Source organism: Carettochelys insculpta, chromosome 13 (genome assembly GCF_033958435.1).
Source record: "Carettochelys insculpta isolate YL-2023 chromosome 13, ASM3395843v1, whole genome shotgun sequence".
Lineage (NCBI taxonomy): Eukaryota > Metazoa > Chordata > Testudines > Carettochelyidae > Carettochelys > Carettochelys insculpta.
Window position 1 is genome coordinate 46,407,910 of NC_134149.1, and position 17,312 is coordinate 46,425,221.

A 17,312-nucleotide genomic window follows, 5' to 3' on the forward strand; every position below is an offset into this window, starting at 1 on the left:
GGGAAATGCACATTGATTTGACAGTTAATGTTTTTATTACTTTGCTCTTTGCAGCCATACTTCCAACACTACCAAACCAGAGTCAGGGTCTCACAAGAGGTGGGTCAATGGTTAGGTGGAAGTCTTCCATGCATCCCAGAAATGGAAGAAGTGTGGAAATGTAAGAACTTTAGAGCAAAGGAATCAAAGCTGAAAAACTAGCATCAGATTTCAAACACTGCACAGAGCTGGAGGCTCTTTAATCTGTGAGATTTGTGTAAACTCAGATCTTGAAGTGAATATGAGGCTGCGGGGACTTCTCAGGGTGGGAACAAAAGCATGGTGGGAGCTGCAGACCCAACTAAATTTCAGGAAACTCCATTCTTCCTCTGGATCCATGTTGGGCCAGAATGGGCTGAAATGCTGGTTGGACTGAACCTTAGTGTTATTATACGCGCTGCTTTGGGATTTTCATAAAAAAAACAAAACCTCTTTCAAAAAGGAATTAAATATAACTCAATACTGTATACATGTCCCTCTTGCACTCCAACAGCTGCAGGAGCTAGTCCATTTCCGCTTCACTTTGGGCCTTGTATTCCTTCATGCTCACCTGCAAATGAGAAAAAATGGTCAATGTCGCATGTTTGATGAATCAAAACACACCCAAACTCATGCTGGAGGAGCTCTGAAAAGCTCACTGGTTCTGCAATACGGTTCCTCGCCAGAGTAAGACAACAAAATGGCAATGTTGAAATGTCGGTAGGGCTCTTGCTTGAAAAGGCTGGAGGGTCTGGTACAGAGGGGGGCAAAATACAGTTCATGGGCCACCTCCAACATGCCAGCACCTTCTGTCTGATCCCCAAGATCCTGCCCAGGGTGGCTAGCCTCAGACGCTCCCCTTCCATGCCCCCACCCCTGCAGTCTCTGCTCCTTCTGCACATGAGTGGTGTGTGCACCACACCATGAGCTCCAATCCGCTGGGTGGTGCAGTAAGAGAGTGGGGTGGTCCTGGGAAGTGGGGGTACACATTTGGGGGGTGGGAAGCCAGGGGGTGTTGAATAAGGGCAGGGGATCCCAGGGGCTGTCAGGGGACGAGGCATGGGGCAGACATAAGGCAGTGGGTCAGACAGAAGGCAAGGGATCCTGAGTGGGTGGTTGGGGATGCGGGGGGGGGTGTGTTACATGGGGACAGAGGGTCCTGGAATTGTGGTCAGGGGATGGAGGGGCTGGATAAGGATTCCAGAATCTAGATGTGCAGTCAGATAGGGGTTGAAAGGCCTGGTGGGAGAGGTGGCAGAGGAGGAAGGAGGTCAAATAGGGGGTGGGTGGCAGGCCAAGCCTGGCCTGGCTGTTTGAGATGGTACAGCCCTCCCTCCTCCCCCGCCTTTCCTATCCAGTCCTTCATACAATTTCTGAACCCTGTTGTGGCCCTCAAGCCTAAACGTTTGCCCACACCTAGTCTAAGAGGAGAGAAGTGGGGTGGGGAGGGGCCGATAAATGATGAGCTTTAGGCATTCTAAGAATTGGTTTTATTTTATTTTTGCTCAGCCCTGGATCACTGTAAGGGAGGTGAGGCAGCACCTCTAGTAGCCTCCACCAGATCAGCCTGTCTCTTGACAAGAGTGTTTTATAGATTACAGTAGTATGTTTGAAACAGAACAAATTCAGAGCTCATTTTTGTCCCCATTGAGGTCCTTGCCACTGCTCTCATGGATTTCAACAGATGCAGTATCAGCCTCTTTGGTCAAAGGGCGCCAATCCACATTTGTTAGGGTTGGAGGGAGCAAATTACTGCACCATCTGATTGTTGATTAATCCTAAACTTACTCTCATAGCCTAGATACATCCAGGTTCCATATGCACCACTCATATCCAGAGTGCCAGTGAGAAGGGTGGCCTAATACCCCTACCACACCAAACTCTCCCTAGCATGCACTAGCAGCTCTCTACCACAAACAGGATTACTAACCCCAAGTGGCTTTCCAGAACCTATCCTAGGATGGTAGAAAAAAAGATTTCTTCCAAGACAACAGGAAAACCCCTTGGATGCCCCCAGTGGAATGCAGATTTGTGCAGTAAAAGAAAACAATAGGAAAAATGGCAATGTTTTGCATGTACCTTGTACAGCAACTTTTATCTGAGGATCCCAAAGCACTTTTTAAACACTGGTTCCTCCTAAGAACCCCCGCCCCTTTGAGAGGCTGGTGAAGTGTCATTTTAGAGCTGAGGAAACCAAGTCACTCAGGTGAAATGACTTCCCCATGGTCACACACTGATTCAGTGTCAAAACTGGTCAGAGAGCCCAAGTTTGCTGACTCTCAGTTCCACTTCTCTAACTACCACAACTGGTTGCCTCTACATAAATGTGGATCTCCATGAGGAGCAAGGAGGGGATCAGTTATATATTATCTGCAGCCATGCATATGTTAACCCCTCTGTTGGCCAGCCAACGTGGCCAGCTATTTCTCTCCTTCACAGACCACAGAGAAGTCCCAGGTCATGACCTCACCTCAAATTTGCTGAGCACGTGCTGGCAGACATCCACCAGTTCTGTCAGTCCTCTCCGGAATGGCTCAACGGCGGGGAGCCCCCCTTCAGAAAAGGAGAAATGATCCCAGAAATTGTGGCTGGTTCCAGAATGCAACACAGATCCCTTCCACTCCTACCCACCTCAGGAGTGACCAACCATGACACACCTCTTTGGTGGACCCTGTAATGAGGTGGGAGTCTTAGGCTAGCACTGATGTTATGCTCCCTCCCACTCCCACCAGCAGTCTGAGAAGAGAACAGAAGGCCTAAATGGATCATGGAGGCTCAAACTGATGTCCCAAATACCCACATCTTGGCTAAAGCCCTTTGGGCAGGGGACAGCATAGGGGAACCTTGCCCTACAATTTGTGCTATGACCAGACAGGGGCTCTGCTCTCTAGGGGCAGCAATCCAGCACCTTGCAGCACTGCTAAATTCCTCAAAAAATTAAAAAGCCATCTTGCACAAGTTGACCATTTCCAGTGGCTCTGCTTGTCTACTCAGCCAGCACTCAAGGCCACAGGAGCCAAGTCAGAGGCTCTGGATGCATTTTCCAAACTACTCCAAGTGTCAGAAGCTGGGTGACAATTGTGAAGTGGCATGGTAATGGAGCAGCTCACCAGCTTCACCTTTACAATGGCAGATGCAGTCCCAGGAGAGTTCTCCAGGCTGCCCATTGGTAAGGACATTAGGACAAGATCAGGGGCACAGAGTACAGCAGTGAGGCACCCTACTGCGTGGGGAACTTGGGGTATGATTGACCCCAGGAGTAAGAAATATCTGCCCATCGAGCTGTGTAGTTGACTGGACATGCCTTGTGTGAAGTTCAAGCTGGGAGGGGGCACCCAGGAGCCAGGTGGGATATCCAGTGCTGAGTGAGGCTTTGGCACCACAACTCGACAGGCTTGCTGATTACTGCAGAGGCCACATATGGGTGGGGGTGAAGGAGAGCAGATCTATCATTGCCACTCAAGCTGCACTGATCATGGATGGCAATTGTAGCTGTCCCGTAAAGGTGGGAGCAACAATACATGGGGGGGGGCGGTGCATAAAGACTTCACAGTCTGGCAGATCCAAGGTTTCAGGGCCTGACATGGCAAGAGACAGCTATCCTGGAAAACCCAGTTGCGTTACTACCTCTGGTCTGGATCCGGAAGTTGATTTTGCTTTCGGATGGGTGGGTGATACTGTAACCACAAAACTCCACTTCAGGGCTACAGGAGAGACAGAAACAGGAAACAGAAATAGACTCTCAGGATCAGCAACAAAGCAACTGCAGAGACTCTCACACTTAGGAAGTCTCAAACAAGCAGACCTGTGCTGCATCCTGATCCCATGTGTTTCAAAAGTAATCACTTCCCATCCCCTATTATTCTCTGAGAAAGGCATGCAGAGAGGAAGATATGCTTCTGTGGGGTAGACTGGAAGTGGGTGGTATAGAGCTAGATAAACACCCCTTGCCTCTTCTATGTTGTGGATGGATTTTGTGGCTACCCAGACGCAAACCTGGGACCAGTCAAGCGGTTGCCCTGGCTTTAACAGTTGAAAGGAAGCACAGCCTAAAGAGTACAACAGGGCAGTGGAGATGGCGAAAGCTAAGCACAGCCAGTTTCTTTGCTGCTGATGTGCAAGAGCTGGGGGAGGTACAGAGTCATGGTTAAGATTCTTCCTCCCCATCTTATGCTGCTGCCCTCCCACCCCGGGGCGACTGCACTGAGAGCACAATTCCCAGCAAACAGCACTGATTTACTAATGATGATTTATCATGAGTTGCTCATAAGACTATCACAATTTGTCCTTTAAAATTATCAAATGAAGCACCCCCTACAGGAATGGTTCTTGGGCTGGAACTCATGACAAGGAGTTCCTCTTAAATACTCCTTACTGGATAGTTTGCATAGGGGGTCATGTAGATCAAGAAATATTCTTCTTCTGACTGCATAAGCACATGACTCAGGCTTCCAGTGTGACTATTTGTGTTTGCATGTTCAAAATGAGCTTCTTTAATACTCAATTGAACACTGACTGTTTTAACTCCCAGGCCTGCCAGTAAACTTGTTCACAATGGGGCAGATACGCAGTCAAAGTGCTTTCGTTTAAAGAACCCCAGTAGGGAGACCTGCAATATTCACCCAGCTTCAGTAGCACCAAAGGTGAGGGATCACATGTTGTAGCAACCCAAAATAGATAGGTATATTTTAATAGAACCTTTGCATTACCATGTAGCTTTTTATTTCCCTGTATTATCCTGTATCTTTTAATAGAAGCTTTGTACCTCTTTGTATCTAACTCCATATTGTATCTAAGATGCCATTTTGAGGGATATGCACTTCTGTATTAGTCTGTAAACCTCGTCCTGTCTTTGTGAGATGCATCTGGAAGTGTGAATGTGAATGCTTAGAGAGTCAGCCTCTGGAGTTCAACAGTAAAACAAAAAGCAGTCATGTAGCATTTTGTTTTGGTAGAATACAGACTAGCAGGGCTACCTCTCTGTCACAAATCCAGAAGTATGGACAACAAAGACTTGGTGGCTGAAGAACAATGAGAACTGGACTCTACAGCAGTGACCCACTCAGAGAGGAAAATTAAGTCCCACCTGTAGGTGATGAGTCACAACAGAAACCTGGGGCAGTGGGACAGACCAAAAGCTATAAAAGATGCGTGCACCACTACAGAATTGGGTTCCTCTTCAACTCATCTTGGCAACATCGAAGCATTGATCCGGATCAGCAGAACCTGGCTCCACACTCACATGTAATACATCTGACCAATGGATTAGAGAGAGCAACCTTTGGTAACTATAAGCAACCACAAGACAGTGTGTGCATATGCCTGTGAATAAACAATGTATATTATATGCATATAATGTAATGGTACTGTAATCTCAATAAATGCGGCGTTCTTGCCTTATCCCTCTAAAAAGATCCCGTGTGCTTATAAGTATAACAATGTAAAGAGAGAGGGAGCATAGCTCTGTGGCAGTACCAGTTATCACAGTGATTTCACTCACTTCTTCATAATCATGTAACGAAGAGAATTGCCAAGTGTGTGATCCTCATCATGTAACACAAATGTGACGCAGCTTCCATCTGACCCATCTGCCTGAACCTGCCGGAGATGGGAAGCAAGAGAAGCACAAGAATATGGTTATGTTTCCAGAGGATTTAAATGCCTCTTGGAGGCCATGTCTACACTAGCCCCAAACTTCGAAATGGCCATTTCAAAGTTTACTAATGAAGCACTGAAATACATATTCAGTGCCTCATTAGCATGCGGGCGGCCACGGCACTTCAAAATTGATGTGGCTCGCTGCTGCGCGGCTCGTCCAGACAGGGCTCCTTTTCGAAAGGACCCCGCCTACTTCGAAGTCCCTATTCCTATGAGCAGGTGGGAATAAGGGGACTTCGAAGTAGGCAGGGTCCTTTAGAAAAGGAGCACCGTCGCGACGAGCCACGCCAATTTCGAAGTGCTGCGGCCACCCACATGCTAATGAAGCACTGAATATGTATTTCAGCGCTTCATTAGTAAACTTCAAAATGGCCATTTGCATGGCCATTTCGAAGTTTTGGGCTCGTGTAGACACAGCCGAAGTAACTAAGAACAGGCTTACACTTGAAAAATGACTCACTTCTGATGACTGGGTGTCAGCAACAGGTTCACCTGCCCATTGGATGGCTATTTGCATAAACCTGGACAACTAGGTTCATCATTGTTCATTTATCTTCAGCAGTTAAAAAAAACACAACAGTGATTCAGCCTTGCCATGAACTTGTTTTTGAAGGAACTTCACAGATGGAGTATGGCCCACCACAAAAAAAATGGAGGGGAAAAAGTTATAAAGCCAGAGCTTCCCTCTTAGCGCCACTGATTTCTCAGCTACACAAAGGGTAGGTATAATGTGTAATGGGAAAGGTAGGATTTCTTAGTATATACACAATCAGTGGACTTATATTATCCTCGGTTCCAATGCTTCCATTCTCACAGAAACTAAGTGAATGGCAGGATGGATAGATTTAAGTTATTCAATTAAATCACAAAAATTAGTTAAATCAAGTTACCAAAAAAGCTAAGATTGACCAATCTTAATCTTGGACTAAGATCCATTGAACTAATGGGCATTTCAGTTCTTTGAGAAAACACGTGTAGAATGGATGGGTTTCCCTTGGAGAAGCTGAGTTATGCTAAAGTAAAATAGGAAGTAGACTTACGGCATCACCATTATGGTCTATGGCCATGATGTTCCAAAATAAGAGCCATGTATTATGTTTTATAAAATAAGAAAATGACATTCAGTGGAAAGTGGCAACTGTAGATTTCTCAGGCAGGTGAACCACTCAGCCATATCCACATCTTCATCCTCATAATTTTCTCCCAATATGCAGTTTTCCTTATGAAATGTCATTCCTGCAGTGAGGCCCTGCATCTCCTTTTTGCACTAATTATACTTGATACAGTTTTCTTTTTTACCAAGAGAATACATTTCTTCAATATAGTCCCAGATAGGGTCTCTCTAATGCCCAGCAGCCATGACAATTTTTTCTGTGGTCAATCTGTGTGTGCTCTGAATAATATCTTCCCCGCTTTTCTTCTAGTCCTCTCTGCTGTTTTTATGCTGCCTCCATCCTTTCCTATATATTGGCTCACTATCTTTAAGAATTTCTCAAACTAACTCCTTTGCCGTGCTTGGATAAGGCCCACAGAACTAAAACAATCCTATACAGCTTGTGTCTTTCTTTGCACATGCTACTTTTTAGTTTGCTGAGAAACAGAAATTGAAAGTCCAGAACTTTCAAGAAGCAAGAACTGATAATTAGGGTGGACTGACTAGAATCATTAATTCATTTTCATGAGACTGTAAGCATCTGTGAAGCATGTTGGTGATGAGAGTCAATTGCAACTGTTATATTTAAATGAAAAATGTATTATTTTATTGATATTTTAAAAAAACACTGTTTAAAATTTAAACATCTATTGTTTTAAATAATGGATTTTTCTCCACTGGTAGGTGGGAAAGGGTGGGAGCAGTATTTCCAAAAAAAGCCTCACAACTGTTTTTCTTAAAGCCCCATTCATATAATTTTGTGACAAACTGCTGTCATTTGTCACAGAAAAGCCAAATTTCTAGCAATAAAGGCAGCAAAGAGCACTTGAAAACATGAGCCTCCAAAAGTGTCAAACCCAGAAGGCAAGTAAAAATCCCACCTTTACTGGATTTGAAAATGTGATGGCTTGGGGGAGGAACTCGACTTAGAACAACAATGCAGCACCGACTTTTATGCGAGTCCCAATTCTGCCGCAGACTCCCCAGGGCAATCACCCCATCTCAGTGCCTCAAACCTACCCCACCCCGCTTCTACAGAACAGCAGCAACGCTCCTTCCCTGCAGCGGGGGCTCTCGCTACGGCAGCCAAGGGAGCCAGAAAACCCTCGGGCCCCAGGCCAGCCCTGAAATCACGCCAGGCCGACGAGGACCTGCGGGGAGCAGCAGCTCACCCTGAGGCCTGGCGCTGGGTCACCACGCGGCTCTTCCACCACAAGCCAGACCCCCCAGTCTGTCCCTCTCGTGCTCCCGACATGGAGCCCCGACCTCAGCTCCCAGCCCCTCACCAGTTCAAGCACCGGCTTCCGCTCCACCTCTTCAGCCATGCTGCCCGGGAGCGAGCTTTGCTTCCGCTTCCGCTTCCGTTTCCGCCTCCGCTGAGGGCTTCTGGGGCTTGTAGGCCAAGCCTACTGGTGGGGGAATGTTTTGGTGCGTTCTGAGATCCCTTTCCCACCATTGCCTACTCGATCCTCTCTGTGTTGTATTTCCCGAGACCGGGAGTGCCTGGCGCTTTTTATGTGATCCAAAGGTTTGCTCTTGTTTTTTTGCATGGAGCAGTTTCAGGTCACAACTTGCTCCCAGACCCTGAACCCCTCTTCGACACACCTGGGACTTCAGAAAAGCAGACTTTGACTCCTTCAGGAACATGATAGGCAGAATCCCCTGGGATGCTACTATGAAGGGAAAAGGAGTGTGGGAAAACTGGCAGTATTTGAAGGAAACCCTATTGAAGGTGCAGAAAGAAACCATACCAATGCGCAGCAAGAGAAGTAAATATGGTAGGAGACCAGACTGGCTTAAGGGGCAGATCCTTGGAAAACTTAGGCACAAAAAGTGTAAACTGGGACAGATGTCTAGGGAGGGATATAAAGGTATAGCTGGAGAATATAGGGCAGTTATCAGGAAGGCAAAAGCGCAACTGGAATTGTGACTCATGAGGAATGTGAAGGATAACAAGAAAAGTTTCTATGGGCATGTTACAAGAAGAACGTGATCAGAGAGGGCGTGGGGCTCCTACTGGATGTGGGAGGTATCCCAGTGACAGATGATGTAGGGAAGGCTGAAGTACTTAGTGCTTTCTTTGCCTCTGTCTTCTCAGACAAGGACAGCTCCCAGACTAATGCGATAAGTGATGCATTGTGGGATGAAGGTGGACAGCCTTTGGTGGGGAAAGAACAGGTTAGGAGCTATCTAAAAAAGTAAAATGGACATAAATTGAGGGGCCCGGACCTAATTCATACTAGGGTTCTGAGGGAGATGGGGTATGTTGTTGACGAGCCCTTGGCCGTTATCTTTGAAAAGTCGTGGAGATTGGGAGACATCCCAGTTGATTGGAAAAAGGTAAATGGAGTGCCCGTCTTTAAAGAAGGGAAGAAGGATGATCCAGGGACCTATAGGCCGGTCAGTCTTACATCAGTCCCTGGAAAAATCATGGAGGGGCTCCTCAAGGAAGTCATTTTGAGGCACTTGGAGGAGGGGAGAGTGATCAGGAATAGTCAGCATGGATTCATGAAGGGCAAGTCATGCCTGACCAATCTGATTAGTTTCTGTGATGAGATAACTGGCTCTGTGGATAGGGGAAAATCAATGGATGTGATTTATCTTGACTTTAGCAAAGCTTTTGATATGGTCTCCCACAATATTCTTGTTGGCAAGTTAAAGGAATGTGGATTGGATAAATGGACGGTAAGATGGATAGAAAGCTGGCTAGAAGGTCGGGGCCAGAGGGTAGTGATCAACGGCTCGATGTCGGTATGGCGGTCGGTTTCTAGTGTAGTGCCCCAAGGTTCGGTTCTGGGTCCTGTTCTGTTCAACATATTTATCAATGACCTGGATGAGGGGTTGGATTGCACCCTCAGCAAGTTTGCGGATGACACTCAGCTAGAGGGAGAGATAGATACACTGGAGGGTAAGGACAGGGTCCAGACTGACTTAGACAAATTGGAAGACTGGGCTGCAAGAAATCTGATGAGGTTTAATAAGGACAAGTGCAGAGTCCTGCACTTGGGCTGGAAGAATTCCAAGCATTGTTACAGGCTGGGGTCCGACTGGCTCGGTAGTAGTTTTGCAGAAAAGGACCTGGAATTGTAGTGGACGAGAAGATGGACAAGAGTCAACAGTGTGCCCTTGTAGCCAAGAAAGCTAATGGCATATTAGGTTGCATCAAGAGGAGCGTTGCCAGTAGATCCAGAGAAGTGGTTATTCCTCTTTATTCGGCTTTGGTGAGGCCGCATCTGGAGTACTGTGTCCAGTTCTGGCCCCCCCAATTATAGGAAGGATGTGGATACACTGGAGAGGGTCCAGCGGAGGGCGACCAAAATAATTAGGGGGCTGAAGCATAATGACTTATGAAGAAAGGTTGAGAGCATTGGGACTGTTTAGTGTGCAGAAGAGAAGACTGAGGGGGGACTTGATAACAGCCTTCAGCTTAGTGAAGGGAGGCTGCAAAGAGGCTGGAGAGAGGCTGTTCACAGTGGTTACGGATGGCAGAACACGGAACAATGGTCTCAAGTTGCAGTTGGAAAGGTCCAGGTTGAACATTAGGAAAAACTTTTTCACTAGGAGGGTGGTGAAGTATTGGAATGGTCTACCCAGGGAAGTAGTGGAGTCTCCATCCCTGGAGGTGTTTAAGTCTCGGCTCAACAAAGCCCTGGCAGGGCTGATCTGATGGGTTTGGTCCTGCTTAGAGTAGGAGCCTGGACTCAATAGCTTTTTTAGGTCTCTTCCAGCTCTATTGTTCTATGATTCTATGATCCCTAAGGCAAGAATCCTCTCCTGTTCCCACACTCCCTCCCTTCACCCCTTGCTGCACCCGTCTCTTCCCCTGGGCCAGAATTCTCTCCTGCACCTTTACCCCTCCTAGCCCTTGCACACCAGTTCCCTGCCAAGGTCACAACCCCCTCCTTTACCCAAACTCCCTCTCACACCCCACACCCTCTCCTGAACTTCAGTGCTCTACCCAGAGCTCCCTTCTGCACTGAACTTCTGTCCCAGACTTCGCACCAACTCTGCAGAAAAGTGTGGTCTTGACCACTTGCCAAAATCTTGGATTGCCCCACTCACTCCCTACTTACATAATGTGTGCTAGAAGATGCATACAAATCTGGTTCTGGATAGGAAATGTGTCTTAGAATCTGAACGAAAATCTAAACAGGAATAGCAGCGGAGTTAGCTGTGTTATTCTGTATCTGCAAAGACAATGAGAAGTCTTGTGGCACCTTGTAGACTACCAGATTTTTGTGGAGCATAAGTTTTCCATGGCAAAGACCTGCTGTGTCAGGTGCATGCTGTGCTTATGCTGCAAAAACTCTTATTCAGTAAGGTAGCACAGGCCTCCTGGCTGTGTTTTCTGAGTAGGAATATGATGCTTACTCTGGGTGTCACTGGGAGTGTTAACCAAAACAGCAGAAATGTAGCACTTTACAGACTAACAGGTGAGAAACAGATGATTTTGTTCGTCTTTCAGGTGCTACATTTCTGCTGTTTTGTTTTGTTATATACAGACTAACAGGGCTACCTCTCTCTTACAATTGGCAGTGTTAAGAGAGTTGAGTACGCGCATCTTAGCACTACAATACCCATCAGGCAGCGCGGCTACGTGTGCGCTGTTTCCCAACGTGCAGTGCGGCTGGGGCGGAAGCGCCTCCGCCTCGCGTCGGAAAACTACATTTCCCGTGATGGTCAGCGGCGGAAGCGCTCGTGCTCGTCCAACGAAGGCTGGGATTAGCGCTAGGGGGAGGCAGGTGAACCGCGCGCCGGGTTGGAGACGCCCCCGGCCCAGAGCGAGGCCGCGGCGCAGGTGGGATGGGAGGGTCTGGGGGTAGCTAGCGGTAGCGGGGAAGTAGGAGGAGCCCCACGGGGTGGGGGGCCATGGGGCAGGAGGGAGGAGACTGGGTGCGGGAGCACGGGCCCAAGGGGGCCGGAGGCGGCGTGGGGTGGGCGCTGCACCCACGCGGCGCGCCAGGTGCTTGGCCGAAGGCTGGAGACGCCTCAGTGTACAACATTCACCGTCCGGGCGCCCGAGCTCTGGGGCTGTGCTCTGCCAGCGGCGTGGCGTGGCCGGAAGCTTCGCCCAGGGCTGTCGCGTCCTTCCTGATTGGCGTCAGGGGGGCGAGGGGCTGGGTGGAAGGTCTGGAAACGTCTGTTCGGCCTCCCTGCGTGGGGCGGCGTGTTCTGGTGCCCTTCCATGTTTTGTCTGCGCTCGGGCAAGCGGCCGCTCTGCTCTGCTCTGCTCTGCTCTACCCCCGGGTTCCGGTGAAGGGTGACTGTTATCCTGCTGAGCTGATGCACTTTTCAGAGCACTAAACACCAGTTCCCACGACGGGCCCCAGGAGTCTGCTTGCGCAGTTCTAGCTATTAACTGAGAGTGTCTCTGAGTTACATAGTGGGAGGGTGGGGGACAAATTTCCAGCAGAAAGCTGCCCCTTTTGTTACCAGAGCTGCTGTAGGGCAGCAGGCAAAATAATGAGATGATCTCGAGGGAAACTTTAGGGCAGGCAGTTGAATGGTACTGTTCTGTAGGTGAGGGTTGCATAAGGCATTTTTAAAGGCAAAGTCGCTTGTGAAACCAAATTAGCTTTAAACATGGAGAGGACAAGGGAGAGAACAGCTGTTCCCAATAATTAAAAGAGGGAAAACTTAGTTTGCTGTTTTGGTTTTTTCTCTGTTCTGACTAGATGCTCACATTGAATAACATATTCTGGCTTTAGCTTGTAAGTAGACACTGGAAGTGGAAATGAGAAGGCTGTACATGTGGGCTTTTATGCAAAAGGAGTTGGACGAGTGGAATGAAGGCTGACCTTTGATGGGAATCAAGTTAATGAACTTGATGAAAGTTGTAAGGAAAGTTGTTCTGGGATCCCAAAGTGGGTCACAACCCCATTTTAATGGGGTCATCAGGGCTTACTTAGACTTGCTGGGCCTGAGCCTCATTGCCTAGGGCCAAAGCTCAAGGGTTCAGCCCTAGCTGGCATAACTCATATTACAGGTCCCCCACCTGGAGCAGTGGGGCTTGGGTGAGGTTATGTAATTTTTATCATCACAGGAGGTCATGATGCAGTGAAGTTTGAGAACTCCTAGTCTAAGCTCTTTTCCCATGTTTCAGAATAACAGAGGGAGATGTGTATTTGGCAACTGATGCAGTCGGAGGTGACTGGTGCCAGAGGATAGAGTGAGGCACCAGCCACATGCCTCCTCCCTGCCCACACAGCCTGAGGGAGGGCTTGGATAACCCAATTTTGCCCCAGCCCTGCCACTGTTCTGCCTCCGTTCCGCCCTGCCTCTTCACTGAGCCAAGGTGGCCTAGTGTTTTAGCATGGCCCATGCTAGCAGGAGTCCGTGCTGCTCACCTACACCCAAGAGCAGCAGCAGGGAAGGCACAGCAAGCTGTCTCTAGCCTGTGCTGCTCTGGCTTTGCCACCTCCTGCTGGGAGTGAATAGAACCCTGCAACAGCGGGGCTAGAGAGCAGTGCTGTGTGAGCTGGAGCCGCTTTCCTGGCTTCTGCTTTCCCCCTTCAACAAGAAACTTCCCCAGCTCTAGCAATGTGCTCTGAAGAGACATTTCCCAGACCAGAGGTGACCAGCAGGCTGCACAGTCACCCCAAATGTGGAGTCTGTTTGCCTGCTCTGGAGTTCTGCAAAGATGCAGTGTGGCATAATGGGCATGTCTGCAGAACTTGTCCATACTGATGGATGAGAAGTTATTTAAACCAAGCTAGCTGACTTGCCCAGTTTTAAAATCTGTTTAGGAAGAGGTCAAGGGGTGTCTGTCTCAAGGCACACAAGGGCACTTCTGACTAGACCAGGCGTGTCCAGCCCAAGGGCTGCATGCGGCCCTGGACAGCTAGTAATACGGCCCCACAAGATTGTAAACTTTTAACATTATTATGTGATTTATATACATTAACTATATTTATATTTTATATGCGGCCCAAGACAATTCCCCTTCAATCAGTGCGGCCCAGGCAAGCCAAAAGGTTGGACACCCATGGACTAGACTACAATGATTTCCTCCCCTCTAAAGGGGCATGTTTATGAATCTCAGTTTCTCTAGATAGTTCTCCGAGACTGTTGTAGGAAGAGGGTGAATAGTTGTTCTCTTCTATTGTATGCCACCATGAATAGTGACAGAGAGCCATGTTAATCTGTATTCTGTCAAAACAAAAAAGCAGTCAAGTAGCACTTTAAAGACTAACACAATAATTTATTAGGTGATGAGCTTTCATGGGACAGACCACTTTTTCAGATCATAGCCGTACCGGAACAGACTCAATATATAAAGCACAGAGGTCCAAAAATTGTTATCAGGGTTGACAAATCAGGAAAATTATCAAGGTTGGCAAATCAGAAGAGCAGAGGGGTGGTAAGAGGAGGGTGCGGGGTCGGGAAGTTAAGTGTTAGGTAAAACAAAGCATGTAAGAGAGTACTTATAATGGGCCAGGTAATTGCTGTTCCAGTTCAAACCACATGGTAATGTCTCAAATTTGAATATAAATGACAGTTCTCAGCATTCCCTCTGTAAACAGTTGTTAAAGTTCCTTTTCAGCAAAACACAGACTTTCAGGTCATTAACAGAATGGCCCACTACATTAAAGTGCTGGCTGACAAGTTTGTGAGTTAGGAGTTTTTTTTAATGTCTGTCTGTGTTCATTTATTCTTTGTTGAAGAGTGTTTGGAGTCTGTCCTATATACATGGTATGTGAGCATTGTTGGCACATGATAGCATATATGATATTAGTTGAGGAACAGGAGAATGTGCCTGTGTTTCTGTGAATAACATCGTTATGTCCAGTGATGGTATCTCCAGAATAGGTATGTGGACAAAGTTGGCAACGGGGCTTGTTGCAAGGAAGAGTTCCAGGATTGGTGGTATTGTGGTATAGCCAGCGGTTGCTAGTGAGAATCCTCATAAGGTTGGGAGGTTGTCTGTAGGAGAGAACAGGCCTGTCACCTATGGCCTTCTGGAGTGTAGCATTCTGATTTAGGATAGGTTGTAGGTCTTTAATAATGTATTGCAGTGGTTTGAGTTGGGGGCTGTAGGTAATGACCAGTGGAATTCTATTATTGGCTTTTCTGGGCCTATCTTGAAGTAGTTGGTTTCGAGTATTCAGCTGGCCCTGTCAATCTGTTTTACTTCTCTTGGTGGGTAATTCAAGTTTATGAATGTTTGGTAGAGATCTTGTAGTTTTTGGTCTGCCGGTAGAATCAGAGCAGATGCGATTGTACCTAAGAGCTTGACTGTAAACAATGGATTGTGTTGTGTGTGCAGGATGGAAGCTAGAAGTGTGTAGGTAAGTTTAGCGGTCAGTGGGTTTCCAGTAGAGTGTGGTACTGGATGAGGCAATGATTGATTTTTACTGTAGTGTCCAGGAAATGTTCTCTCGTGTGGAGTAGTCAAGGCATAAGTTGATGGGGAGGTGCAGATTTAGTCTTTTTGGAATTCTTCTAGAGTCTCTTTACCATGGTCCGAATGATAAAGATGTCATTGGTGTATCATAAGTAAAGGAGGGATAATAGGGGATGAGAGCTGAGGAATCATTGTTCCAAGTCAGCCATAAATATATTAGCCTATTGTGGGGCCATGCAGGTTCCCATAGCAGTGCCAGTAATCTGGAGGTATAAATTGTCCCCAAATTGCAAATAATTGTGGTGAGAACAAAGTTATGTAGGCCAGACACTACACTGGCTGTGGTAACAACGGGGATGATATTCCTGATCGCTTGTAATCCATGCTACCATGTTACGCCACACATGGTCTGGCTTATAGTAGCCAGACTCCAAGATATTTCCAGGAAGGGCTTCTAAAGTCTCTTTCATTAGAGACTTGTAGGTCCATTCAAGCAGGTCACCCTAGGTTTTTGCTATCTGATATGGCTGTGAAACAGCAGAAGAGCTGGTAGGTAAAACTCCTCGGAAGCGTGTTTAAACCCTCTTTTTAAAGCCATCTGCTCTGCATGCTGATTTTAAACTGCTACTAAGGATTATCATCTGCAATCTTGTAGGCCTTTCTCTGTGTAACTTGCTATCGCTCCTGTGAGAACTATATTCTAATCACTGCACAAATGCAGGAGAGTGGTGGGAAATATGAGCATGGTGAGGCTAAGATAAAAGATCAAAGCATGAATTGACAGAATGGCCAGAATCATGAGTCTTGACTCAGTCAGTCCTCTATTCTGATCACGGTGTTCTGTGGGTATGTTTTTTTGTGGTTGTGAACAAGTGCTTCCATTTCATAATTTTTTACTTCATCCCACAAAATAATCCAGAATGTCTTTGCTGCAGATTTTATCTGCCCTACATAGAAGAAAATAAGCCTGTTAAGGGTTTATGACAAGAAATGAGACTAACTGAGCGTTTAGGGAAATGTACTAAAGAAAGGTTACTCTATTAGAAGTGGTCCTGAACATTTTAATAAAAAGTGCAGTTCAGTTGGAGAAGATGGGTGCAGTAATAGGACCACTGCAAGTCTTGCCTGCCATCACAATTATGTTAGCTGTAATATTGAAGGAAATACTTCTACAAAGATGATGGCAAACAGAAAAAGGTCACCCTATAAATGCATTTGCCACTGTAGCTTTTGCTCTCTTTGCTAGACTTTAACTGGGAAACCAGAGATGAGAACTGTGCATGCTGAGTGGGAGGCATTCAAAGCCCCTGAGAGCTAGCTTGCTTGCTTGCTTGCTTGCTTCCTCAAGCTGGTAAAGCCTTGAAGTTGCATAAGTAGACAAAACAGCTGCACAATAAGGGTAAGTGGGCAGCTTGCTGGCCAGTATGCTGAAAAGCCAACAGGGAGTGATGGTGCAGCAAATGCAGGGAGAAGAAAGCAGCAAAACAAAGTTTATCGATGGACTGTTAGTCTAACTGCTTAAGCTTAGATTTATGTCCTAACCAAGTTGCCTCCTCGAGTGAAAATAACAGAAGGTAGGGAGTGAGGCAGGTATCAGCACTTTGAAATATAAAGTGTGCAGAGACCATGAGAGTAGCTTAAAGAGGCACGGACACAAGTACAGATGGTAAACATGTTTCAAGTTGCAGTCATCCACGGACATTGATCAGTTCTGCTTTGAGCAGCTAGTGCGGCACACAGGAACAACAGGAATAAGACTTGCTGTCCACCTCTAGCAGGCGATGAAGCTGAAAGCCCATTAATTTGGGTCTGAAGATTGCTAATTATAGACCAAGAAGAAGTGAAAGAGTCAGACTTGGTAAACAGGAGGGAAATAGTATTGTGACTAAATGCCTTTGCCCTGCTCTGCTTGTCACTATCTTCTCCTGTAACAGGCTAAGGGAAAGTGAGGGTGGATTTAGTTGATTCAGGGTATATTCTCTGGGACTCGGGTTTGTCAAGCTGTTCTGTTTCATGCCCTGTCTGATTTGCTCTCTTTCTCTGAAAGTCTGCTTGTGCAGTGCAGTGCTCTAAACTTTTCATTGCTCTGCTCTCCTTTGCTTATCTGCTCTTGTGTCCAACATGTTAGCTTTACCAGCA

At 46.9% G+C, this 17,312-nt stretch overlaps 2 protein-coding genes across 6 annotated transcripts in view; one reads left to right on the forward strand and one right to left on the reverse strand.

Moving 5' to 3' along the window:
- On the reverse strand, positions 1-8,187 carry LOC142020156 (DNA-directed RNA polymerases I and III subunit RPAC2-like). The gene is made up of 5 exons (XM_075007796.1): positions 8,116-8,187; positions 5,519-5,616; positions 3,646-3,722; positions 2,484-2,571; positions 1-584 (listed from the first exon to the last, which is right to left on the reverse strand). The coding sequence occupies exons 1-5, from the start codon at positions 8,152-8,154 to the stop codon at positions 542-544; spliced, it is 345 nt and encodes a 114-aa protein (XP_074863897.1). The 5' UTR covers positions 8,155-8,187; the 3' UTR covers positions 1-541.
- A 3,339-nt stretch (positions 8,188-11,526) lies between these two features.
- The window catches only part of VAMP7 (vesicle associated membrane protein 7), a 51,149-nt gene continuing 45,363 nt past the window's right edge, over positions 11,527-17,312 (forward strand). For 2 of the 5 annotated variants that reach the window (XM_075008199.1, XM_075008193.1), the window contains exon 1: positions 11,527-11,627. The gene's annotated coding sequence lies outside the window, so the exon portion shown is untranslated. Of the gene's footprint in view, positions 11,628-16,581; positions 17,032-17,312 lie in introns of those variants that run through there. The other 3 variants (XM_075008194.1, XM_075008197.1, XM_075008198.1) reach the window with 3 other exon arrangements.

What these genes read in the sequence shown, in the direction of transcription:
- LOC142020156 (XM_075007796.1), bottom strand. Translation starts at nt 8,154, where the DNA reads ATGGCTGAAGAGGTGGAGCGGAAGCCGGTGCTTGAACTG. An exon ending in GGAAGCCGGTGCTTGAACTG is followed by an intron (nt 5,617 to 8,115) that starts GTGAGGGGCTGG and finishes CATCTCCGGCAG; the next exon opens with GTTCAGGCAGATGGGTCAGA. An exon ending in CTCAGCAAATTTGAGGTGAG is followed by an intron (nt 585 to 2,483) that starts GTCATGACCTGG and finishes TTTGCAGGTGAG; the next exon opens with CATGAAGGAATACAAGGCCC.